Source organism: Dipodomys spectabilis, unplaced genomic scaffold (assembly GCF_019054845.1).
Source record: "Dipodomys spectabilis isolate Male_0828 unplaced genomic scaffold, ASM1905484v1 ptg000076l, whole genome shotgun sequence".
Taxonomy (NCBI): Eukaryota; Metazoa; Chordata; class Mammalia; order Rodentia; family Heteromyidae; genus Dipodomys; species Dipodomys spectabilis.
The window spans coordinates 10,454,839-10,481,738 of record NW_024870753.1 but is presented as its reverse complement, the minus strand read 5'-3'; the positions used below and the strand labels follow the sequence as shown (position 1 = coordinate 10,481,738).

Here is a 26,900-nt window from a genome sequence, read left to right as displayed (position 1 = left end):
ACTTACTTCATATAAAGGATTCAGAGTGGGTGTGACTGCCCAGATGGAAGGTTTTCATTGAATTCTAGGTTGTTTTCCACTTGTAACAGTCTGTCCTTACTGTACTGGAAAACAGCTCTGATAAATGAACTTTGGTGCTATGAAGTTTCTCATGACCTCATACTGTTGTTATTTCTCCTGTGTATGTGTATAAGATTTTGAATGTCCTTCGTACCCTTCATCGCTTGCCTACTGGGGAAAAGGCCACTTTGTTAGGCCACGCAGGAAGGCAGGGCCGACCAGATGAGGTTCTGCTCTACGTGACCTTATTAGTGAGTCTGCGACAGAGACACTGTTGCTGTACCCGTTTTGCAAATAGAAAGCCAAGGCAGAGATGAAGTTGTGCTAGCCAGGAATAAATGAAATCACTTCCGCTGTAGAAACTTGCCAGATGGGCTAGTAAAACGGCCTCGTTGGCCAATCCACAGTTGATTGGAAAGAAATAAGGAGTTTATATTTCACACAGGAATTGTTGGCATCTGATTAGCGGGAGTTGGAGAAGGAACTTGTCCCTGCTCATCCTTTGCCTCCAAGACTCAGTGTGACCGTCACACGCTATTTTATCTGCCTGTTGAATTCCTGCAATGAAACCAGTGCAGGCTCATCTGACACTGTGTTAACGCTGTGCTCTGTCCGTCCTTCTTTAATGTTAAACAGTTTGCCTCTGTCACTTCCCAGGGCAGGAAACTGAGGCACGCACAGAGGGAAGGAGCCTGTGACCTCTTCCAGAAGACTCCTGAGTTCCCACTGCGTGTCTCTGAGCATCCGCATTGAGGTAACCGTCTTTGTGCTCTTCTTTCCGGCACTTGGCCATTTTCCGGGCCGGTGGGAGCGAGCCGAGGCGCTCTTGAGAACAAGAACAGGGTCCTTGCGTCTGTGCTCAGCATGGGACTTAAGTTTGTCTTCGAGAACCAGCAGCCAGGCGGGGCTGAGGAGCCGGCCTTCCTAGAGGAACAGCCACGGCTGTGTCCTTGCCGGGCCCTGCAGCGGGGCTGAGCTCCGTGGAGACCCAGACTCTTCCTGGCCTCGGACTGACAGAGGCAGGAGGTGGAGGGCTCCGGGTTTGGGGAAACGAGGGCGCGATGGGCACAGGCCGCTTCCATCTGCCCTGAGGGGCGGGGAGGGGCGGGCGGGCATTTACACCCGCTGAGGCGTGTCCGTAGCGCACATCAGCGATGCCCGCGTCCCCCGTGGCGTCCTGCTTGGGACTCTGCCCACGGTGGGAGCCACAGCTCCCGGGAAGAGACCAGGTGACCCTGCAGTGAGGCCTGGCGAGAAAACACCTCGTCCCCAGTTGTCGGGCCTGCCGGGACGGGATGGCAAGCATCAAGTCACCAAAGTCACCGTGCCCGCAGTGCCAGAGCAGAGAGGGACTGGGGGGCCACAGGCGTGCGTGAGCAGGCCTGTGTGTGAACAGACGTGTGTGTGTGTGTGTGTGCATGTGTCTGTGTGTGTGTGTGTGTGTGTGTGTGTGCGCACGCGCGTAAGCAAGCTGACAGCGCTAGGCTGGGGCCAGATAACCGGCAGCCCTGGCGCGGCCCAGGAGAGGAGACGGAAGGCCGCGCTGCCCTCCCCCAGCGCCGCCTGGCCGGTGGAGGCGGGAGAGGTCGCCGCGTGGAAGTGGAATCGAGGGGGCGGCACCCGACCCCGTGGACAGGGAGGGGTGGACGGCCTGTCCTCAGACAGACAGATGGTTCCCCACGCTTTCAGCCGTCGGCACTTCCTTCTCGACTCCCCGCTCCTTTGAGGGCTCGTGAACTCCACATCCGCGGTGGAAATGGAACCGGTTGGGGTTTTTGTCGTTGTTGTGTGAATGTTTCTTGGAAGATGGCGTCTGGGAAGCTGGGCTTGCTCCTTTAGTCTCGGCGCCTGCTGTCCGCCGGGGTGGTCTGGAGCGGTGGGACTGTGGAAGTTAGTGAAGTTTCTTATTTTCCTGATGAGGAGTTTGCAGCGTCGTTGGAGGTCTGGTCCTGCGCTTGGGCCCGGGCTCCGGTGTGAGTCCGCTCTCGTTCTGTCAGTGCTGCTAAGTGGCGTGTTCTGGAACATCGAGGGGTCATGATCACCCAGCGCCCCCTGTGGATTGCAACGCCCTGAAAAATGTTCTCCTGTCTCCAAAATTACCTGTCTCCGACTCCATTCTCCCTGCTTCTGTGAGAGAATTTTCTAGCCTGCCCATGTGAATTGGATCGTGTTCTTATGATAAAGAGCTGCGTGCCAGTGCTTAACTAATGGCCCTCGCCGCCCCTGGCCTTCTGGACTGGGACTCGCGCTTGGGCCGTGCCCGGCACTCTGCCTGTCTGCCCGGTGTCTGCGTCTGCTTTGTGCACGTGGGATTCATTTGTCTTCTGCGCGGACAGCACCCACCTTGTCTGCGTGCCCAGCGGGTCCTCGGCTCCCCTCAGACCCGTGCTTACCTCTGGGTCGCTGTGATCTGTGGGTTTCCCGGGATGCCTTTGGCTAGTCTTGGCTTTGGTGGTTTGTTTCTGTACATCATCACGGCGCAGCTTCTGTCTGCATTCACCACACACAAGGTGGAGAAGAGGGACCATGTCCTTTGTTCCTTCTCTCCAGTCCCCCAGGAGGCAGGGCGTCACACACAGGCTCTGACAGAAACTGTGGATCTTTCTCCGAAACCACGCGGCGTTGGATTAGGACATGCTGTCTCAGGAGCCGTGTGTGTGCGTGTATGAGCAGGTGTATGTCTGTGGCTCGGGTCGGGGTGGATACATCCCTAGCGCAGAGCGTGGGATCACAGTGAAGGATTGTTCTGGCATGACTGTTGCTCGGTTTTGGAGAGAACACACCGCTTATGATGGAGGAGAGTCCTTCCAAAATACAGAAGGCTTTTATGTGCTTCGGTTCCATTTGGTTTTTTTCAGACATCAGTGAAAAACGTGTCTGGTTTTTTTCATTTTCTTTTTAAAAATGAAAATCTTTGTTCTTATTTTTTTTCTGTTGCCATGCACATCTCAAAAATGTTAAAATACAGACTACTGAGGTCTAAGGGAGATAGTTTTTTTAACAAAAGTCGTATGTTTTCATGGGAAGCTCTTTTTACCCTGGCTGTACCACGCTTAACACTGAAGACAATTCTGGGCAGGATTTTTTACCCTATATTTGAGCAGCAGGGATCTACCCCTAGTTTAACAAGAACATGGCACATTTGTATTCATTCTTTTTCATTTTTAATGTGAATTTTAAAGCTTTTAGAATAATAATAATGGTATTCATTATAGCCTCAAATCTCTTGTTAAGAGCATCATTTAGGAAAGCTATGATAGGATCCCATTGATTATTTTGCTATAAAAAATAAATTTTGAATTTACCAAGATGAGCTGCAAAAAATATCAAATCAACTTATAATAAAGTGTATGTCTTAATAATAGAACAAGAAAACAAAACATCTACAATTTAAAAGAAAAGCCTGGTAAATAGATAATTTAAAATGCAAACTTTTCTGGGAGGAAAAAGCATTTTCTGTGGCAGAAAGCTTAAAGCCTGGCTGCAAAAGCCATAGACAGTCAGCACCTCTGGGCCCAAGCATTCTGTGTAACTGACATGAGAGAAACATATTTAAGTGGGTTTTATTTAACATAATTTGTTTGGCAAGTTGGATACATCTGGAGTTGATCTATAAAGAGCAATTTCAAAGACAATAAGAAATAAGCTGCAGTGCATGTCCTGGAAGTTATTTATGGTGCTGGTTCAGAGCGTGTCCCTCTCCGTGGCTACGGCGCGGTCACACTGTCTCCGGGGTCCAGGCGGCCTGGCCATACCTGCTCAGCTGCCTCACGCCATTTCTCAGGAGTCCTTTGTCCGTGGCAGCTTTGCGGCAGCCTGGCAGGAAGGCCGCCCCCTGGTCTCCAGGAGAGGAAAAGCAAACAAAGCTGTGCTTAACAATAAGGTCAGCGTGACACACAGCCCCGAGAGCCAGTAAATCCAAACGAGGTTGACATTCTGGGACTCCTCCAGCCGCTCTGCAAGTTTCCAGGCTCCACAGCTGCTGGAAGCGTGGCCAGGCCTGGGCGCAGCCTCCCGCCTGCAGGCGCCCGAGCTCTGCCCCGCGGTGCTCTCCCCTCCCGGGCCGGGGGAGAGGGCCGAGGACTCCCTGCACCAGCCAAGCAACTGCAGCTGCAACCCGCTGCCATTGTTTAACTTAGGCCCGTGCCCCGCGCTTGGCACATCTGCAGGAGCAGAGCAGAGCAGAGATAAACTACTGACAGGAGCAACTCTTGGCTTGTTACTGCTGTCGAGGCCGCTCTAACCCACCATCTGCTGCCTCGGCCTCCCCAGTGCTGGAACTACAGGTGTGAACTACTGCGCTCAGCACTCGGGGAGTTCTGTTGTCCAGGTCACGTGTGGTATCAGGGCGGGGGTGGGGGCTTCCCACTGAGTGAGAATACGGGGTGTGATCCGACCCACGCTCAGCTCTCTAGTCCCAGTTCTGTGGGGACACGCACTACGTGTGAACGCTAGTCCCAGTTCCGTGGGGACACGCACACGTGTGAACGCTAGTCCCAGTTCCATGGGGACACGCACACGTGTGAACGCTAGTCCCAGTTCCATGGGGACATGCACACGTGTGAACGCTAGTCCCAGTTCCATGGGGACACGCACACGTGTGAATGCTAGTCCCAGTTCTGTGGGGACACGCACACGTGTGAACACTAGTCCCAGTTCAGAGGGGAGCACACGTATGAACGCTAGTCCCAGTTCAGAGGGGACACGCACACGTGTGAACGCTAGTCCCAGTTCAGAGAGGACACGCACACGTGTGAACGCTAGTCCCAGTTCCGTGGGGACACACACTACGTGTCAACGCTAGTCCGCCGCATGGGTGAAGAGTCCATTGCTTTGTTGCTTTTATTCCATTTTGGATTTAAGGTCCAGCACACATGACACTAAATACATGGCAGCTGCTAGGGAGAGAGGGTGCTGACTGAGAAGCATTTCCCCATCCCTGACTGAAGGAGATGGGAAACGGCTACTGGCCGGGGTGAGAGATGTTTTGTTTATTGGTCCAGCAAGGGCCCAGAGAGTAGGATTTGGTGACGTTTTGCTCAAGCTCCTTGGTATAGATTTTATTTAAAACTTAATAGCTGTGAGTACCATGGACATGTAGAGGCACACTTCGAGGATAACAAAGCTCTGCTTGCCAGGCTCTGGTATCAAACATCTATAATCCTAGCTACTCAGGAGGCTGAGATCTGAGGATCCCAGTTCAAAGCCAGCCAGGGCAGAAAAAGTCTGACTCTTATCTCCAATAAACTACTCAGAGAAAGCTGGAAGTGGTGCTGTGGCTCAAGTGGTAGAGTGCTAGCCTTGAGCACAAAGAAGCTCAGGGAAATGCCCAGGCCCTGAGTTCAAGCCCCAGGACCAGCAGAGAGAGAGAGAGAGACTTCCTGAGCCCCTTGAGCATTTCATTTCTCCAGGGGAATGTGGTTGTTGAATTACTGATACAAAAAATGAGATGTCTCTAAGTGTGAAAAACATTTTTTCAAGTTTTGAGGGCTTCTTCTGTGACTATGAGGTTTCGGTGGCATTTATTATTTCAAAGCTTCATGTTCCGTCTTGAAATGTGTAAAGGGTGAGCGGATCGGCTTTTCTCGGGCATACAGAGCAATTGCTCCCAACCACACTTGACCTCAGCCGACAAGCTGAGAAGTTGTGGCAACAGGCCAACGCGCTGGTGACAGACCAGATCAATGCATGGCGAGATTTTATGATAGCCGTCTTTGGGATAGATAGGAAGACGATTTCTTGGGTTGATGGCTTTGTCATTACATGTGACCCAACTGTACTGTCTGCAGAGTTACTCCGCTATGATCGTAATTTATGCCTGTAGTGTGTACGTAGCATGGCTTTCTAGAGAGGCTAAAGCTTAGTCTCCCATTCAAGATATCACAGAGATACTTGAAAAATGTCAAGCTCAGTACTGCTGTTAGATATTCATAATAGAAGGATGACATTAGGCTCTTGAGAATTCTCATGAAACGTCTCAAGCTCAACAGATTTGGGTCTTAGGGGAAATTAATCAAATACTTCTGTTCTTCCTTTTAAATCAGTCAACCAGATCAGAGCATTTAGTAATAGAAGAAAAGGAACTGGGTTCTCTAGATTCCTAGTTTCCCTGGAGCTCAGCAGTTCCATCAGATGATAGCTAGAACTTTGGCTTAAGGTAAGAGATCATTATGGTAGTTACTGTTTCAGGATATCTGTAACCTTGCTTTGTCTCCTTTCCTGTTGCTTGTGAGAGAGTTGGGCGAGGTTTAGTGAAGAGATTACAGGACTTTCTCCGTGTCCAGCCAGCAGGTCAGCAGCGGAGTCCAGTCCCGGTCAGCGCCTCCTTCAGTACCTCACTGTCACGCTGGGTCCCTGAGCAGTTTCAGGGGATTGAAGAGGAATGTTTAAAGAAGAGATATACAATGGCACAGTTTTGTCCAATTAAAAAGCGACATGCCTTAGAATAGTAAGAACCCAACTCATCTCCTACCTGACACGGAAGGCATAATTGCTTTGGGCTCAGCGCTGTTCAAACATTTGTAAGGAGTAGACGATCCCATTCACTCAAGAGTGCATTTCAGTCACCGCCAAGTATTTCCCGACACACAGCTCACCTCCTTCTGTGACTTTAGAGAAACCCAGGCGGTGAGCGGCACAGGAGGCCGGTGCTCACGCTCGCCCGGAGGTGGAGCGAGAGGGCTAGAAGTGGGGAAGGAGATGTGGAGAACAGGTACCTTAATGTCTTCATGTCATGTTCTTGGGGGATCGGTTTTTTTCTTCTTTAAACTTAGCCTTCAATATTAAGCCCTGGCGTGGAGACATCTACCTGAGGGACCAGGTAGGCCCTCGAGAATCTGGAACATTCTTATGAGGTCTCGAAGCCACAGGCCTAGCCTGTGATGGCACATCCCAGTCTCTCAGAAGGAAGTGAGTCGGGAAAGTTATTTCTCACAGAACGCTGTGCTGATGAGAAGGAGTTCTACTATTAAATTACTGTTTAATTCAGGGTCATGAGAGCGGGTCATGCCGGGATGAGATTTCCTTGTCTTCACTGGAAGACGCTTGGCTGGGCTGGGAAGGGCCGAGGACCCGGGCTTGTGTCGCACACCACCTGACCCACCCTTCCCCCTGACGGAAAATCCCCTTAACACTTGATTAGAGGACGCTTTAAAAACTCTTTTATTAGGATAACATTTGTGGGCAAGAAAGGATAATTCACACCTTTTTAAATTAACAAAGGTACACATCAGTATGATTCAAATGAATTGCTGATATTTGACTGAAGACAATATTAATTTTAAAGTAGTATCCTTACACTGCAGCTCATCTGTGTCAGTACCGTTATATGCAAGTGATCAAACCAAATGAAAATTCATAGACTCAACATTGTCAGTACTTATCAAAGATTGTGCGCCCTAACTTTCTTGAGTTTTGACTTTCTTCGGCTCTAAATAATCAAAAGCTTATGTTTCTTTGTCCACAGTAGGTACTCAGTGTTTGCTGGATGAAAACAAGCAAGGAACATTTTTACATTGAGGTTTGCAACACAAAACGACTTTGGAGTATTTCAGTATAAGAACTGTATTTTTGGAGTTTTCATGAGGAAAAAAATAATATTCCATTAACCAGTTTTAAAATTTGGAACAGAAAACAGATTATTGTTCTTAACGTATAAAACCTGTATTTCCCATGTTACGGCCACTGGAAAGCGAGAGCTCAAGCACAGGAAGAAGATGGAGAATTGTAGGGCTGGGGTAAAGCTCGGTGGCAAAGTGCTTGCCTAGCAAGTGCAGCGTCCTGGATTTGATCCCCAGGGCCAACAAAGAGAAGACAAAAAACACAGTTAAAAAAATAAGAAGATGGGAAATGGGAAAGCGCTGAAGCGAAATGAAGACGGAGCTGAGATGCGAGCCAAGACGGGAGACGCACCGGCCTGAGCACAGAGCTGCTGAGCGAAGGCAGCATGGCGGAGCCCTGCGCCCCGCACGGAGCGGGCCGCCCAGGCGTCAGTCAACAAGCACAGCGCCCACCGCCCCACGAGGTCCACACCCACGCAGCGCACAGCCCCGCCCCGCAGCGGCGTGTGCACACACACTAGATGACCCCTGGGGGAAGAAGCCACTGGAAGGTGCGAGAAGGCTACAGAAAAGATGCACGGCCGAGCCTTGAAGTCGGCTGCGAGGTGTGTGGAAATGGGGTCCGAAGGGGGGAAATTCTGGCAGACAATCGATGGCGGGAGTTTGGCATGGCTGGATAGGAGTATATTAAGTTGAATAAATTAAAATACAATTTTGGAGGATGGAGCCGGGATAGGGCCCCATTTTTTTAAGGCAGTGATACTTTTTTTAAGTTCACTCAAACATCAGGTAGCTGTGAGTGCTCGTGACGGAAGCGGGCTTTTGGGTGAGGAAATGGCGTGCTTTGATTCTCTTAGGAAGGGTGAAGCGAGGATGTGTGGTGCTTTGGCTCTGAAGATGCCAACACCAGTCAAGGTGCGGCGTGCCAGCAGCATCTCCGGGGCCGGCGGCGCTGCCCGGTCAGGACGGGCGGCCTCCGGCCAGCGGCCTCAGCTCGGGCGCACCGCGGCCCGCGCTACAACCCAGGCACGCGAGACGCTGGTTCCCCAGTGTATCTGCCGCACAGGCCAGATAAAGCCAAGACTGGAGCCCGGGTTGACTCATGTTAACCCCAGTCTTGGAAGCCTTACACGAACACACTGTGTGGGGTACACCAGAGTTAACTCTTTTTTAAAGTGAAGAACTTCCGTTCGCTTTTGCGGAGCGCCCTCACGTCCCAGCCCCTGGCAAGCTGCAGGTATTTTGCTGGCTGAGATTCGAGACTCATTAAGAAATTGGAAACTTTCATGGAAATTTTTTCTCTATGTTTTCAAAGTTTAATTTCCTCTTTAGCATCTACTAATCTGCACAAGGATATACATTTTATTTGTGAGATAACAAGGGTACATTTCTTTTACAAACGGCATCTAATATTTTCTCTGAATTAAAAAAAATTAAGATGGGGCTGGGAAGGTGGCTCAGTGGTAGAGCGCTTGCCTTGCATGCATGAGGCTCTGGGTTCGATTCCTCAGCACCACATAAGCAAAAAGAAAAAAGCCGGAAGTGGTGCTGTGGCTCAAGTGGTAGAGCGCTAGCCTTGAGCTGAAGAGCTGAGGGACAGCGCCCAGGCCCAGAGTTCAGGCCCCACAACCAACAAAAAAAAATAATAATATATATCTATACCTAAGATGGATATAAACCATTTTAGGTATTCACTTGATATATATGTATTATGACGTAGGCATTGTTACACACAGATAGGTGTGTATGGTGGCTATTTTAGATAAGGGCTGTCCAGTAACTTGCTGTAGAAAATTATGTCTATCTTCAGTTCAAATGGTGAAGTGAAATGTGTTTTATTTATGCCACTATAATTGACTGTATTAAGCCACTGTCTGGAATTCCCTGAAGCAACTTGCTTAGACTTGGGTAATAGGCACTCAAGACATTTGAACCTGAGATTCACCTGTTGGAGAAAGAAAAGAGCATTTCCCTCCCTCCTTCCCTCCCTCCCTCCCACTCCCTCCCTCCCTCCTTTGGCCTCCCTTGTCCCCCTTCTCTTCTCTGCTTTGGGAAGATGTTATTAATAGCTCTGACCAAAAGCATCCTCTAGGGGGAAGGCCCTGTCACACTAGTTTTAAAGAGGAGAGAATCAGGACCAGGTAAGTTTTCCACATGCCACAGGCAGTCAGGGGTTGACTCTGCCATAGAACTTTCGACACCATTTTCTATTCACATCATATTTGAGGATAATCCCTTCCCCCAAAAAAGTTTAAAAACAAAACAAAAAACCTAGAAAGTCCCCAGGTGCATTGTCTAAATGATCTGCCCACATCCTTGGACCTCTGTCCATGACAAATGAGCTGTGCGGGGAGCTAGCTCTGGTTTGGGAAACATCAGTTTCTATGACTCTTTTTAAGTCTGTCTACACTTTTTTTGCATTGAAACCGCTGTAGAAAATCTAGTTAAAACATTAGATGTTCTAACTCTTGCTCACTCTTTTCCAAGTTCCAATTTGGAAATATAACCAGGGAGACAAAGGGATCAATGTGGAAGTAACATGTATAATAACATTTTATTTAAAATGTAAAGGCTTTCTCCCCCTCTAACGGAGATCTGTTAGAAGCAAAAGTTAAAAATCTCCACCTAAACGATATATATGCATAATATATAGTTTGCTTCAACCATCAACTTTAGAATTTTATCAATCTTGTAAACTCTAAAAGAAAATATAGGTACACAAATACACTTTAAAAGTCCTAACTTTCCTTTACAAAAGAAAATTCGAATCTCACATTTTTTCCTCATAAATGTACACAGTATGATATGTTAGAAATGTAAGGCTTTCAGAAGGTTTCACAAAACCTCGGGACCATCCTCACCCTCGCCGAAGCGAAAGGACATGCGCAGAATTTTCATTTCTTTTCCTTGAGAGGGAAAACGAGGCGGTCACTTTTTGTGAAAGAGGAGTGGCTTCACCATTCCCGCCAGGATCTTCGGTAACTGCGCGGCGATCACCTCTGACATCATCTCCGGGAACTCCACCGCCAGCGCCCGGGACTGGATGAACGTGTTCAGGCAGTACAGATGAAGCTGCTTGACCAGCTGCCGTTGGCAAGCGGGGGAAAACACGAGAAGGACAACAGTGAGTTCATGCGCTCTCCAGGCATAGCCTCTTTTTCTAACATTAGAATTAACTGGTCAAGAGGTTTCTTCCTCTACCAAATGAAAACTCTCCCACTGCCCTCCCACCAGAGAAACCTAGAACGATGATCTACACGCAGTGAAACAGCCCAACGATACGAAAGATGTAAAGCAATGAACGTTGCCTGTATTTCCACAGGGTAGCCAAGTTGAATATTTTGGTGCATTTTTCAAGTTTTTTTTTTTTTTTTTTTGGTCCGGTTGTGGGGCCTGAACTCTGGGCCTGGGTGCTGTCCCTCAGCTCTTCAGCTCAAGGCTAGTGCTCTACCACTTGAGCCACAGCGCCACTTGCGCCTTTTTTTTTTTTCTGCTTATGTGGTGCTGAGGAATCGAACCCAGGGCCTCATACGTGCATGGCAAGCGCTCTACCACTGAGCCACCTTCCCAGCCCCTTCAAGTTTTTTTTTTTTAAAGATGTGTGGGCATGCACAAACACACAAACTACTGCACACACACATTCAAAACTCAGTTATTTCAGAAATTCTATTTGTTAATCACTTTTCATTCATATAACAATAGATTGACTATTATGTCCGAAACCCAACAGAATGAATTGCAATCTATTATTTTTGTCAAAGGAGTCCAACGTACTTAATTTCACAAGTCACACGGCACAGCCAGAACACCAAAAGAAGCGGCAGCAGAAACACCCACAGCTCTGTTCTCATCCCGGCTTCCCACACAGCTACTTTGAATGATTTGGGGGTGCGGGCAGTGTTTTTGACACATATCTCTGTATCTCGAATGAATTTTTTGCCATACAATTTTAGTATTGATACTACACGTTTATGTTGGGTTTGTCTTGTCCTTGATTCCCACTTCCTTTCTTATATGACTTTATTTTGCAAGAGCTCTCTTACATGTTTGCTTCCTCCACATTTATTGCCGTCATCGATAAATTCTGACAGCAATGCAAAAGTATCATCTGTGTCTGTGTGTGTGTGTGTGTCTGCATACATACACACACATGTGTGCAATCCTGTTTGAACTTGGCCTGGGCACTGTTCTTGAGCTTCTTTTGCTCCATGTTAGCACTCTACCACCTGAACCACACCGCCACTTCCAGCTTTTTTGGTAGTTTACATGGACCTCATTGCCTGGGCTAACTTCTGACCAGGATCCCCGGATCTCAGCCTCCTGAGTAGCTAGGATTACAGGCATGGGCCCCTGGCACCTGGCTCAAAGGTATCATCTTAACACAGTTACACTCACTGACATCTACCAGTTCCATTTCCCCCTTGATGTATTTTATGGCTCCAATCTAGACTCAAGACAGTTTTGCCTGGCTCTTGTGCTAAGATATGATTTTGATTCTTCTTCCTCTAATTACTTCATTGTAACATCCTAAGGTAATTCTTGAAAAAGGCTGCATCTAAGAAAAGACTCTCAGGAGACTGCAAATAGGAAAACAGGGTTGCCATTATACTTGTGTGATGGTTTGGCTGAAGATTTTCTTTGCCATCACATTCTGTAGGCCTTGTCCCACTGTCTTCCAGCTTCCATTGTTGCTACTCAGAAGTCAAAGAGGATCTCCAAGTGCTAATGGTTTGCATATGCTTTGTGCATGGTATATTCAAGGTATTCTTTTCACTCCTAGGATGCTGATGCATTGTAATAATGTTCTTTGGTTCAGTGGTGTGGTGCCTACATCGGCCCAGTCCTTCCTCCACAATGGCTTTTTAGTCTTTGGCATTGCTGGGATTTGAATTAAGGAACTTATACTGGTCAGGCTGAGCCGTTGCCTCTGTCCCATGTTTTTACTTAGTATGGCTTCACATTTAGTTAGCCTCACGTTGTGATAAAATCAAGCATGGCTGGGTTATCTCTGTGTGCACCCAGCCCCCAACATCTTTTATTATTATATGGTTTCCTCGATTTTCTGCTGTTCTCTCGGCTGGAATTTTGTTATTCACAGGACCATAGGACTCCAAGATTAATCCTCTAGACTTTGTATCTCTTTCTGATCTTCCATGATTTGATCTTAAAATTATTTTCACTTCCTTTACATTTTGTACATCTTAATTATTTAAGTGTCTCTTCTGTATTTAACTGTGCCAAAGTATTTTTCTCACCAAACATTACTCTCTTTTTTTTTTTTTGAGTGTTGTTCTATTTTCCTTTCTTGGATACCATGCTATTCTTTACTTTTCTGAAGATCTTACAGATCTTATTCTGTTCTCTACTGGTGCTTTATCCTTCAAGTCGCTTTTTATCCTTCTTATTTTTCTCTCTGCTTTTCATCTTAGAGGCTTTACTCAAATAGCTTGTAATCTTGACAGTCTGCTCATAATTCAAGTGTTAGGCCCTCGGAATTTGACCTGGTGAGTAGATAGCTTTTTATGTCTTGACTGTCATTTTAATGTGATTTCTAAACCCAACGGTAATAAAAGTCTGTATTCAATATGTCTTGACTAGCCACATATCTAACCACACATCTTCTTTTATTAATATAGTTAAGGTGTTGGGCACCTCTGGGGTTTTGCCATAGCAAAGGGGAAAGAAACCAAAAACAACCCAGAAGGAACTTAAAGAATTCAAATTCTTGCCTAGTTATTTCTTCAAGATAAAGCCTAAAAACAAATTTGGAAAGCATGCAGATTTTAGCTCTTGATACGTAGTTTCTGACTGCCTGTCGGCAGTTATTTGTCATTCCATCCATACTTTTGCTGTTAGTGTATATTCATGAACTTGTGTAATTTTAAATTTTTATTTTTTGCCAGTCCTGGGCCTTGAAATCAGGGCCTGGGCACTGTGTCTGAGCTTTTGTGCTCCAGGCTAGAGCTCTACCTCTTGAGCCACAGCTCCACTTCCAGTTTTGTTTTTTGTTTCTTGTTTTGAGTGGTTAATAGGGGGTAAGAGTATTACAGACTTTCCTGACCAGGGTTGGCTTCAAACCGAGATCTCAGATCTCAGCCTCCTAAATAGCTAGGTACCTGCCACTAGCGCCCGGCTATTTTTCTGATTTTAAAGCAAAAACACTTTGGATCATACTGTAGAAACTGCCCCAATTCCTATGGATATTACTCCTCAGCTATACAAATACCAGTCAACAGGAACATGTTTGATCCCTTCGAGCTGTGAGGTGCAAGCACACTTAGGGCACAGGACTTGAGGAATACAGACCGAGCAGATTTTACATTGAACATGTGAACAGTGGAGGGAAGGGCTGACGGTGTCCCGGCACGGGGGTACTTACGTCGTGCAAGTTATCCAGGAGTTTTGTGAGCTGGTAGAAGCGCTGGGAGCTGGGCACCATGCCTTTCTGCCTCAAGCCGATGGCCTTGATCAGCTCCCGGATGTAGCTGGACCTCATTTCTTCAAACTGGCTCTGACTCCTCAGGCCTTCCAAAGGAACTGCAGCAAGGCAATTGCGAGCCACAGTGGTGTTAGACGTTTACCACACAGCAGGCTCAGCTAGATCTTGGGTTTCTCTAGGACATTTTACCCTTGTCCTGCGAAGCTCAGTGACTGGGCATTAGATGATTATTCCCCAGAAGTTTATCACTTTTTTTGTGTGTGATTGCATTCTAAGTTTCTTCATTCCATTTTGTGATGCCCTCTTGCTCATATGGAAAGAAAGCTATGGGCTATTTAAATATCTCATATCCACCCACTTAGGTTTAAAAAAAAATACTTGTTTTTAATCTGAGCGATGTGGGGTGGAAGACCTTTGTGTTTCTGATATATGAAAAACTTTCCGCTTCTAGTCCTTGTGGTTCTCATGTCTGAGTCACAATTTACGGATGCGCTCAACGGCGCCTGACGTGAGAGGGCACCGGCGGTGGCGGGTGCTCGTGGTTGGTTTTCATGAGGATGTTGCTAAGCCAGATCAGGGCGTGAGCGAATGGCTCAGGTTCTCTCCTCTGAAATCCCCGAGCTGGTCCTCAGGTCTTAGGCACAACGCCTCACCCTGGACCTTCACCACAGAATCCCTCCCACCTTTGTTTTTCTCCCAAACCTTCTAGTTCCTTCTGTTGCCCCTTCTCCTTTTCTCCAGTAACCTTACTGCCCCATCCCTGACTTCCTTGCTTCACTTCTTAATTTGCTGCACTTCTTAAAAAACAGAAAAGCAAAAAACCTGCAACCTTCTGTGAACTTCCTCTGCAGTGATACCAGGTGGTGGACAGCAAAGTCACAAAGCTGCTGGATTTATGACCTTGACCCTTAGCAGTATTTCTGTAATGAAGTGCACTTAGTTTAAAGGCAACAATATGTGCCTAGCAAAGAGAAATACACTAAAAAAAACTTTTAAGCCTATGTATTATATGCACCCTAATGCATCCTGAATTCCACTCTTCTTGCTAAGAAAGGCTACTCATACACATGAAAGAAAACCTAAGCTTTGGGCTTTGAATTTTTAATTACTGAGATCCAGAATGGCAACAGGAAATGTTTGCTCATTTTAAAACAATTCCAGGTGTAGTGGCACACACCTTTAATCTCATCACTCAAGAGGCTGAAGCAGTAGGATCACAAGTTTCAGGTCTGCCTGGGCTACAGAGTGATAACCTGTCTTTAAAGCAAAAATGAGCATGATTTCCCTGTTTGTACGTCTGCACGCATGTGCATGTACCTCTGATCTCTTCCCTCAATTATCTCTTCAAAACAAGGACACCTCCTTTAGGTTTCCAAACAATGCCCACATTTCCCTCACTGATAAACATGAACAATAACTTTTCCCTGAACTTTTCTTAACACTTTCTTAATCAAACCCTTGCCCAAGATTTTGGTGTCACTTTGGAGGGATTAGCGGTAAGAAGCTGTGTTCAACCTGCCACCTCTTCCTGGAGCTCTGTGTGATCGTTCTTATCAACAAATAGGGAGCTGAACTTGGTAGTTACCTATTTCTCCTTTGCCAGCTTCCCGCCGTACGTACACTTACCCTTTGGGATGGGGAAAGAACCTGTTTCGCCTTGACTCACAGGGATTTGCGGGAAGGGTTGCTGGAGCAGTTCCCAGTGCTCCCTTTTACTCTTGTCATCTTTCCAGAAGGATCTCACGTGTATGCCCCGCCTCCTCCCGTGTGTTCTCCACGCGTGGCGGGGGTGACAGTGTGTGTCACCATGCGCAGCCTGGGGTTGGCTGGGATGGGGTCTGAGAGCTGGTTTTGGTGCTAGCTTTGAGTTGCCTTCCTCACCTCTCCCCTCCCGCCCCGCGTCTAGAGCGGGTCCCCCATCCCCTCCCGCCCAGCGTCGAGGGTCCTGTCCGTTTCCGCGTCACGCATGCTCGCTCACTTGTGTTCAGCAGCAGCAGCACTTTCATGCAGAGGAACTCCTCGTGGCTGACCTGCAGCTTGACGAACTCCTGGGGGATCTGCCACATGGTGAGGCACAGGGAATAGAGCGACGACTCCTTCATGCGCTGCCTTGCCGCGCGCGCGCACGCGGGGGAGAAAGCCACAGGAAACCACGTCTCAGCCAACTGAGAGACTGCTCAGCACTGCTCGGGCGGCTGAGGGGTCTACTGTCATTAGGAGGCAAGCTCAGCGTTCGGGATTTTGGGTCTCTTTCATGGATTCCACTGTGTGGCACTAATGATGGAGGCCACGGATTGTGAAAGTTAGAGGAGCAGAGGCGCAGGAGGTGAGGGGAGGGGAAGATAGAGGCGCAGGAGGGGAGGGGAGGGGAAGATGGAGGCGCAGGAGGGGAGGGGAGGGGAAGATAGAGTTGCAGGAGGTGACAGTGGAGAGGAAGGACGTACTTATTCACTCATGTGTCCCTGGCAACACACGTGCACGGATGTGTGTAACTGTGTGTGCACGCATCTGCACAGGCCCGCGGGCGAACGGCTTCCGTTGCCCTGCAGAGGGAGGAGGTTCCGGCGGCATGCAAGAGCAGAGGACAAGCAAGCCTCAAGTGACCCGCAAGGCTCTGGCGCTGGAGGAGCGTGGCCTCGGGGTGGTGGCCTCCGGGTGGCGGCCTCTGGGCAGCCTCTGGGCAGCTAGGATTCTTGAAACATTTTGAAAGTAAGCCACCGGTGTGGTTTTCCTGCAGGAGGGTATTCAGTGCTTTTGCTTTTTTTTTTTTTTGGGGGGTCCGGTTGTGGGGCCTGAACTCTGGGCCTGGGCGCTGTCCCTCAGCTCTTCAGTTCAAGGCTAGCGCTCTACCACTTGAGCCATAGCGCCACTTCCGGCTTTTTTCTTTTTGCTTATGTGGTGCTGAGGAATCGAACCCAGGGCCTCAGGCATGCAAGGCACGCGCTCTACCACTGAGCCATCTTCCCAGCCCCTGCTTTTGCTTTTTGAAGGTAAGTCAATACTTCAAGCAAAGCCACCTCTAATTTATTTCATTATTCCATTAATACCAACGCCTAAAACTAAATTTGGTAAAGAAAGCATTTAATTTTGTGTTAAGGGTGTTGAGACATTTTTTTTTTCCTGTGCCAAACCTGGGGCTTGATCTCAGGACCTGAGCTTGAACTCTGCCCCGGAGCTTTTTTGGCTCAAAGCTAGTGGTCTACCAGTTGAGCCACAGCTCTACTTTTTGGCTTATTTTTGATGGTTAATTAGAGATAGAGCCTCAGACTTTCCTGCCCAGGCTTCAAACTGTGCTCCTCAGATCTCAGCCTCCTGAGCAGCTGGGATGACAGGCGTGAGCCACCAGCACCCACTTACAGTGTATATCTTGATACGTTTTTGAAGAATGAGAGATCTCAGACCACTTCCGACAACAATGCACATTAGAAGGAGAGGAACAGCTATGGTCCCAGATTCCTGGGGAGGCTCTGGGTGGAGAGTGAGGCGCGTGAAGATGGCAGGTCATTCTGAGGAGCCTTTGGAAAGTTCCACCACTAAGGATGCCCAGCGTGCAAGTGCTGACCACCGACTGGAGGGAGCCCCAGCACGCCCCGGTGCTGCTAGTGAGCCCGGGCACACACACACACCCCCCCCCCCGTGCTGCTAGTGAGCCCCGGCACGCCCCCCCCCGTGCTGCTAGTGAGCCCTGGCACGCCCCCCCCGTGCTGCTAGTGAGCCCCGGCACACCCCCGTGCTGCTAGTGAGCCCTGGTACGCCCCCCCCCCGTGCTGCTAGTGAGCCCTGGCACGCCCCCCCCCCGTGCTGCTAGTGAGCCCCAGCACGCCCCCCCAGTGCTGCTAGTGAGCCCCGGCACACCCCCGTGCTGCTAGTGAGCCCCGGCACACACACCCCCCGTGCTGCTAGTGAGCCCGGGCACACCCCCCCCCCCCCGTGCTGCTAGTGAGCCCTGGCACGCCCCCCCCCCATGCTGCTAGTGAGCCCCCGCACACCCCCCAGTACTGCCAGCGTGAGGCCCGGAGGAGCCCCACAAGGCACTACTCACTCATTCAGGATCAGGTCCGGCGCGAAGTAGAGCATCTGCCCGCTGACGTGCTTGTAGGACCGCCAGCCCAGCCCAAACACCATGAGGCTCATCCACGAGTACTGGATCAGCGTGATCTGGTCGTCAATGTGCAAGTTTCGAAAACCTGCGGGATCACTGAAGGATTAATGCAGGCCGTGCACCCATCGTGACAGTCCCTTGTTCGCCCACACGGCTGGGACTCGGTGGTGGCAGCTGTAAGAAAGGCCGTGTTTGCTCTCCCCAGAATCAGGAGACGTTCATAAGCAGGGCGGCCCCACCGCGGAGCCCAGCTGTCCCTGGGAAATGTGTGGTGACGCCGCTGCCCCTCCCCCCTCCCTCATGCAACACCCCTTCACGGAGACCTGCGCTGTGCACCGGGGGCAGGAAGATGAATACGATCCAAGCACTGCCCTCAACAAACACGCAACCAATCTGCGGAAGAGACGCGCGCACAATGACCAGAAGACGGGCACGGGGAGCTGGAAGGTAACCGCTTTTTAGTTGTTCAGACAGGTTTCAGTGCTGTTGCCCAACAGTGGCCTCAGGCCGCAGGCTCCACTGGGATGACGGGCAGGCACCTCCATCCTGGCCTTGTGGGTTGCCGTGGGGTCTGGTTAACGTTTTGCCTGTGGTGACCTTGAACTGCAATCCTCCTAATCTTGGCCTCCCAAGTAGCTGAGATTATAAGCATGAGCTACTGTACCAGGCCTACTTTTGCTCACTCTTATGTCCTTCAAAAGAAAGTATTTTACAGTATTTAAGTGTCTGACACAATTTATTTAGTGTTTTTTTCACGTTGCCTTTTAATCTCTTACTAGTTTGAAAAATTTTAATTTAATTATTCTTTATTTGAAAATAGACTTTATATTTACATTCACTTTGTACTCTGTCTTTTTTCTTTTCAGGTTTTTGTTTGTTTTGTCAGGCCCACGGTTTAAACTCAGGGCCTGGGTGCTGTCCCTGAACTTCTTTTGCTCAAGGTTAATACTCTACCTCTTGAGCCACAGTGCCACATCTAGCATTTCCTGAGTAGTTTATTGGAGATAAGAGGCTCATGGGTTTTTCTGCCCAGGCTGGCTTTGAGTCATGATCCTCAGATCTCAGCCTCCTGACTCCCTAGGAGTGCAGCCATGAGTCACCAGTGCTTTTCTGTTTTCTCATTCTAGGACTGTTAATGACATGAAACAGAGGAATGCTTGTAACATAAAGGACAGTTTTTAACATATAAAAAACAGTTACCAATATTGCTAACAGGAAGTATATTTCTAGGCTGGGAAGGTGGCTTAGTGGTAGTGCTTGCCTAGCAAACATGAAGCCCTGGGTCCGATTCCTCAGTACCAAATACACAGAAAAAAAAACAGTAGTACCACTGTGGCTCAAGTGGTAGAGCTCTAGCCTTGAGCAAAAGAAACTCAGGGACAGTGCCCAGGCCCTGAGTGCAAGCCCTAGGACTGGCAACACACACACACACACACGCACACGCACACGTGCGTGCGTGCGCACGCACACACACACACACACAGAAGTCTGTCTCCATCTGACAGACAAAACTCAGAAAATCCCTCTCCTTAGCTCCTGGCGGCCTTCCCTGTGATAAACAGCTGCGCGGTGTCCCGTGGCTTCCACACCTGCGCTCAAGTGCAGTGTCCATCGCATCCCGTTATTTTATACTTAAAGAAGGAACACTGAGGACAGATTCCCATGGTGATAATCAGGGGAATTCAGAGTATGTGAGAAGAAAAAGGAGCACCTTCACACAGAGATGCAGCAGATGGCCATGAATCGTACTTAGTGACTTTTATCTGAAGTGATTTGACCTGATAATTCCAGAAAGAAAACTTTGGTGAGAAGCTGCCTGGTTCTCAATGCTTTTCAAAAGTGTAAAGAACATACAGGAGAGGAGATTCACTGTGAGCTGCGCTTGCTTCAGGGGTGGGGGTAAAGAATGCAGCATGGGGCCCTGCGGGTGCTCACGCCTGTAATCCCAGCTACTCAGGAGGCTGAGATCTGAGGATCGCAGTTCAAAGCCAGCCCGGGCAGGAAAGTCTGGGAGACTCTTATCTCCAACTAACCACCAGAAAACCAGAAGTGGCACTTTGGCTCAAGTGGTAGAGAGCTAGCCTAGAACAAAAAAACTCAGGGACAGTGTCCAGGCCTTGAATTCAAGCCTCATGACAGACCAAAAGAAATATATATATATATATATATATATATACACACACACTCATACATGCTCCCCCAAAAACAAAATGTCAGAGAGTATAAACAAGGGCAGAGCCTCATATATAACACTGTCTATATGTATTATATAAATAGATGATATATGAAATCAGCAGCTTCTGACATAATGTTGGGATCTCACACAAGCATGGATCTTGAAGGCTGTAGAAAGTTCTGATACCTGGCTAGGAAGTTGGCTCAGTGGTAGAGTGCTTGTCTTGCATGCATGAGGCCCTGGGTTCAATTCCTCAGTGCCACATAATCAGAAAAAGCCAAAAGTGGCACTGTGGCTCAAGTGGTAGAGTGCTAGCCTTGAGCTGAAGAGCTGAGGGACAGCGCCCAGGCCCCACGACCGGACCCAAAAAAAAAAAAAAAGAAAAGAAAAGTTCTGATACCATTCTGTGGTCACCAACATACGTTTACTAACAGGGATAGGATGCTTTAATGACCTAAGACAACAGCCCTTATAATAGAAACTTCTCTATCAGTCCTGTACTTAAAAATTGCTTGTTTTTTGTCTTTTGGACAGGTCTCATTATGTAGCCCAGGCTGGCCTTGAACCCATGAGCCTCCTGCCTCCATCTTCTCCAGCGTGCTGGGAGTCCAAGTGTCCACTACCCTGCCTGTGCTAAGTCGGCTCTCAGCACCCAGTGACGGGCGTGACGCCGGGCGTACAGATAACAGAGACGCCCGTAGACAGTGAGGTGGACAGAAAGCAGAGCACAGCACAGCCTGGTCCGGCTGACAAGTGCAGCAGAGACGTGGAAGGACCAGGGAAGGTTCTGGAAGACCATCCAGAGTGAGTAGGGGAAGACGCTGGGAATGAGGGGGCTCCGGCAGGGGAAGCAGCATGGGGGGAGGCACGTGGGGGGAGCTGTGGGGAGCCCCACAGAGGTGGGGGGGCACATAGAGGCGTGGGGGGAGGGCGCGGGGGGCACAGAGGCGTGGGGGGGAGCTGTGTGGGGCCCACAGAGGCATGGGGGGAGCTGTGTGGGGCCCACAGAGGCGTGGGGGGGAGCTGTGGGGGACCCCACAGAGGTGGGGGGGAGGGCGCGGGGGGGCCCCACAGAGGCGTGGGGGGAGGGTACAGGGGGGGCACACAGAGGCGTGGGGGGAGGGCGCGGGGGGGCACACAGAGGCGTGGGGGGAGGGCGTGGGGGGCCACAGAGGCGTGGGGGGAGGGCGTGGGGGGCCACAGAGGCGTGGGGGAGGGCATGGGGGGCACACAGAGGCGTGGGGGGAGGGCGTGGGGGGCCACAGAGGCGTGGGGGGAGGGCACGGGGGGCACAGAGGCGTGGGGGGAGGGCGTGGGGGACACACAGAGGCGTGGGGGGAGGGCGCGGGGGGGCCACAGAGGCGTGGGGGGAGGGCACGGGGGGGCACACAGAGGCGTGGGGGGAGGGTGCAGGGGGGGGCACACAGAGGCGTGGGGGGAGGGTACGGGGGGGCACACAGAGGCGTGGGGGGAGGGCGCGGGGGGGACACACAGAGGCGTGGGGGGAGGGTACGGGGGGGCACACAGAGGCGTGGGAGGAAGGCGCGGGGGCCACAGGTGTGGGGGGGAGGGCATGGGGGCCCCACAGAAGCGTGGGGGGAGGGCGCGGGGGGGCACAGAGGCGTGGGGGGAGGGCGCGGGGGGGCACAGAGGCGTGGGGGGAGGGCATGGGGGGCACAGAGGCATGGGGGGAGGGCGCGGGGGGGCACAGAGGCGTGGGGGGAGGGCATGGGGGCACACAGAGGCGTGGGGGGAGGGCACGGGGGGCACAGAGGCGTGGGGGGGCGTGGGGGGAGGGCGCGGGGGGGCACAGAGGCGTGGGGGGAGGGCATGGGGGGCACAGAGGCGTGGGGGGAGGGCGCGGGGGGGCACAGAGGCGTGGGGGGAGGGCACGGGGGGCACACAGAGGCGTGGGGGGAGGGCATGGGGGGCACACAGAGGCGTGGGGGGAGGGCACGGGGGGCACAGAGGCGTGGGGGGGAGGGCACGGGGGGCCCACAGAGGCGTGGGGGGGAGGGCGCGGGGGGCCCACAGAGGCGTGGGGGGAGGGCGCGGGGGGGCCACAGAGGCGTGGGGGGAGGGCGCGGGGGGCCCACAGAGGCGTGGGGGGAGGGCGCGGGGGGGCCACAGAGGCGTGGGGGGGAGGGCACGGGGGGCCCACAGAGGCGTGGGGGGGAGGTCACGGGGGGCCCACAGAGGCATGGGGGGAGGGCGCAGGGGGGGCACAGAGGCATGGGGGGAGGGCGCAGGGGGGCACAGAGGCGTGGGGGGAGGGCATGGGGGGCACAGAGGCGTGGGGGGAGGGCATGGGGGGCACAGAGGCGTGTGGGGAGGGCGCGGGGGGGCACAGAGGCGTGGGGGGAGGGCGCAGGGGGGCACAGAGGCGTGGGGGGAGGGCGCGGGGGGACACAGAGGCGTGGGGGGGGCGTGGGGGGAGGGCGGGGGGGGCACAGAGGCGTGGGGGGGCGTGGAGGGAGGGCGGGGGGGCACAGGGCATCCTGCACAGGCAGCCACTGGGCGCTGAGGCACAGAGGCAGAGACCCCAGCTCTCACACCGAGCAGTCTCACCCGACTTCATCAGCCAACGACAGAACAGTTCTCTGTGTGCAGACACGATTCCCAGATGCCAGACACACTGCGTCTGACACGTCCACCCAGGAGCCCGGCCTCGCGTCTGACACATCCACGCCAGGGCCCCTGGCCTCGCACCTGACACGTCCACCCAGGAGCCCGGCCTCGCGGCTGACACGTCCACCCAGGAGCCCGGCCTCGCGGCTGACACGTCCACCCAGGAGCCCGGCCTCGCGGCTGACACGTCCACCCAGGAGCCCGGCCTCGCGGCTGACACGTCCACCCAGGAGCCCGGCCTCGTGGCTGACACGTCCACCCAGGAGCCCGGCCTCGGGCGTGGCACTCTCCCCGCATGGTGCACACTGCTGGCGTCTAATGGCGGGGCTGGCTGGCTCAGGGCGCAGGGGCTGTGGCTGTGGTTCACGTCAGCCGACAGGGTTTGGGGTAGCTAATGACACATGTTCCTCCCGGGCCAGAATTGCCACTGGAGCTCCCGGACCCTGGCGTCAGTGACTCATGCAGTCTGAGGAAGAAGCACGGCTCCACCGGAGCTCAGGCCACGCCGCCCGTGGCAACGCCACGGGAGCTCGGGCCACACCGCCCGTGGGATGCCACGGGAGCTCGGGCCACGGGAACTCAGGCCATGCCGCCCGTGTGACGCCACGGGAGCTCAGGCCACGCCGCCCGTGGTGACGCCACGGGAGCTCAGGCCACACCGCCCGTGGTGACGCCACGGGAGCTCAGGCCACGCCGCCCGTGTGACGCCACGGGAGCTCAGGCCACGCCGCCCGTGGTGACGCCACGGGAGCTCAGGCCACGCCACCCGTGGTGACGTCGCCAAAGCTCAGGCCACGCCGCCCGTGTGACGCCACGGGAGCTCAGGCCACGCCGCCCGTGTGACGCCACGGGAGCTCAGGCCATGCCGCCCGTGGGACGCCACGGGAGCTCAGGCCACGCCGCCCGTGGGACGCCACGGGAGCTCAGGCCACGCCACCCGTGGGACGCCACGGGAGCTCAGGCCACGCCGGCCGTGGCAACGCCACGGGAGCTCGGGCCACGCCACCCGTGGTGACGCCACGGGAGCTCAGGCCACGCCGCCCGTGGTGATGCCACGGGAGCTCAGGCCACACCACCTGTGTGACACCACGGGAGCTCAGGCCACGCCGCCCGTGGGACGCCACGGGAGCTCAGGCCACGCCACCCGTGGGACGCCACGGGAGCTCAGGCCACGCTGGCCGTGGCAACGCCACGGGAGCTCGGGCCACGCCACCCGTGGTGACGCCACGGGAGCTCAGGCCACGCCGCCCGTGGTGATGCCACGGGAGCTCAGGCCACACCACCTGTGTGACACCACGGGAGCTCGGGCCACGCCGCCCGTGGGACGCCACGGGAGCTCAGGCCACACCACCTGTGTGACACCACGGGAGCTCGGGCCACGCCGCCCGTGATGACACCACGGGAGCTCAGGCCACACCACCTGTGTGACACCACGGGAGCTCGGGCCACGCCGCCCGTGGTGACGCCACGGGAGCTCAGGCCACACCACCTGTGGGCAATGCCACACTTCCCTGTTCTACTGAATGGATGCGCCCCGTGTGCACCCATGTTGTTCTGTAAGGCTACACATAAATTACATTTTGCAACATAAAAAAAAAGTTGCCACCCAAATTCAATTTAAAAATTCTCTTTCTTTCTTAAGGTTACATGAGAGTCAAAAAAAATCTGGACTTATAACTGTGCTTAAAAGCTGAGCTTGGATGCACAGTGAATAAATTACCTTCTTAATTGCATATTGTCTACTCTTAAGCAAGAAAGAACCTCCAAAATGCAAACAAAAGGGATGGGACCAAAATCAACAAAGAAATCACTATTTCTAAATAAGAGAAAGCCTAGAAAATTAAAAACACATTTTTTAAATAGCATAATTTATCAATGCTGTTATGACATTTTGCTTAGTAAAGGTCTATCAAATTCAATAACCCCTCACAGCAAGTTTTAAATATTCAGAACTTCTCTAATAGAAAATTACCTGTCTAAGGTCTTTTAACTAGAATAAAGATGATAAGGACTGGGCATTTTGGATTTTTCTGTAAAATTACTTCATCTCCATTAGAATACTGGATTTCATTAACTTTGCGCAATGCTTATTTTTTTTAAAAAAGATTCAACAAGCAGGAATCTATTTTTCTGTTTTGTATAACCTTGAATGTTCAATTAAATTATAATTCATCTATTATATTTCAAACCTTTCAAGGAGAATGAATAATAACCAAGAAATATATTAAGGCAAATTGGACAGGAATTCTTTTTATAAAAAAAAATCATTGAATTTACTTGGTGACCAAAAAGACATAATACATTAATTTTTGATCAGATATTAGAAAAATAAATTGGTCTCCAGAAAGTATAAGGATATTACGGATGCAAAGAGAATGTGATTGTTTTGGAGAAAATACAAGGGGGGGGGAGGGGTGTATTTCTAAGGAGGAGCTCAATGCCCCTCCCTCACTGTCCTGAGGTGTGACCGGGAGAGTGTCATCCTGTAACTCCTCAACCACCTCACGCTCCGAGAGCCGCGCCCAGGGAAGCCAGCGCAGCACCCTTCCCTCTCCTCTCCCCCCCCCCCCCCCAGACGAGAGAACCGCGCCCCTGGCGATCACAGGCCAAGTTCTGGTTGCTGGGAGTAAATCATAGGAAATAATGATCCAGAGGTTCACTTGGCCACCTCCAGATGACTTTCTTAGGCTTAGGGATTCTGGTTCTTCACTGACCTTGGAAGCCTCACTGTGCTCTGAGTGCAGTTAGGGTCTGTCAGGTGAGAGGGTTTTATTTCACACCGCACGGGACCACCACCACGGGAGGGCACTCTCAACCACAGTCTGTCCACCTCCGGGCTCGTTACCTGGCAGGGACTTGGACCACTTGACCACGGACAGCAGCTGCCTCTCGCCCAGCTGGTTCAGGCTGGTCAGCAGGGAGCTGGAGGTATCCGGCTTTGTGTTGTCGTGTCCCGCGTAGACCACCTCGGGCTCGATGCTCATGAGCAGGTTGATGAGGGACGGCATCAGCTGCACCTCCTGGCTTGGTGAGAAGGTGATCCTCTGGCCCAGGGCCGGGCCTTCGCTCGGGAGGCCCACGGACTGAGGGAGCGCCACGCCGTCCAGCGCACGGACCACCCGGACCTTATTGAACTTTTTGAACTTACGACCTAGAGAAGAAAAGGAGAGAAAGAACACGGAAGGCCAGGTGAGTGCCGAACACCTCCCCGTGTGCCGTTTTTGTTAAGCCTCAAGATCATAGCATTATAGATGTTAGCGTCACACCAAGGACGCGAGATAAATCCCGAATGGTAGCCTTGGGCTTGGATGAGAAATAACAGCGCTGGGTGTGAGCGGGGTCACGAGGCTCTGCGGGAAGAGACAGCGCCCGAAACCAGAGCTCCGCACCCACTGCACAGACAAGATCGCCTCCCAGAGCTAGCACGGTGGCCTCCTGGTGACAATCGCGGAGTCCCGAATTACGCTGCATTAAGAATATGCATAGGTATGAAACGGTATAACATCTTTTTTTTTTTTTTTTTTTGCAGTCTCGCGAGTTCCTAGATTCCGTGAAACCGGTCTTTGAATCACAATAAGGACAAAAGCAAGTCGTCGTCTTGTGGTGGGGGAGAGACGGAGGCTGCAGCCCGTGGTCCGTGCTGGGGGACATTTCTGGGATTTCTCTTCCCATGAATTCTCGCGTTAGGAAGGAAATGGCTTGGAGCCGCTGAGTGGAATTTGCCTTTTGAGGATGGAGGCAGGAGACCAGGGCTCTCCCCCGTGGGCTCCTCACAGCCGCTGTTCACAGGGTGCACAGCTGGGCAGGAAGGTCACCTGGGTTTCAGTCGCGTGGTGGTGCGTCAGGAATGAGCGGCCGGTCCACTGGAAGGAGGCCTGCTGACGCTGACCGTGGTCTCGCCGAGGAGGTCACCTGACCGCGGGAGGCCCCATCTGG

The 26,900-nt window shown here is 51.8% G+C and overlaps 1 protein-coding gene across 1 annotated transcript in view; it reads right to left on the bottom strand.

The window, feature by feature from the left end:
• Window positions 1–10,215: 10,215 nt before the first annotated feature.
• Window positions 10,216–26,900, bottom strand: part of Pgr (progesterone receptor) — a 56,121-nt gene continuing 39,436 nt past the window's right edge. Inside the window, exons 7-11 of the mRNA XM_042682740.1 lie at window positions 25,810–26,115; window positions 18,101–18,245; window positions 16,037–16,167; window positions 13,999–14,156; window positions 10,216–10,703 (exon numbers count right to left, since the gene is read on the bottom strand). Of these exons, the coding sequence (XP_042538674.1) occupies window positions 10,548–10,703; window positions 13,999–14,156; window positions 16,037–16,167; window positions 18,101–18,245; window positions 25,810–26,115 (896 nt within the window). The 3' untranslated portion in view covers window positions 10,216–10,547. The remainder of the gene's footprint in view (window positions 10,704–13,998; window positions 14,157–16,036; window positions 16,168–18,100; window positions 18,246–25,809; window positions 26,116–26,900) is intronic.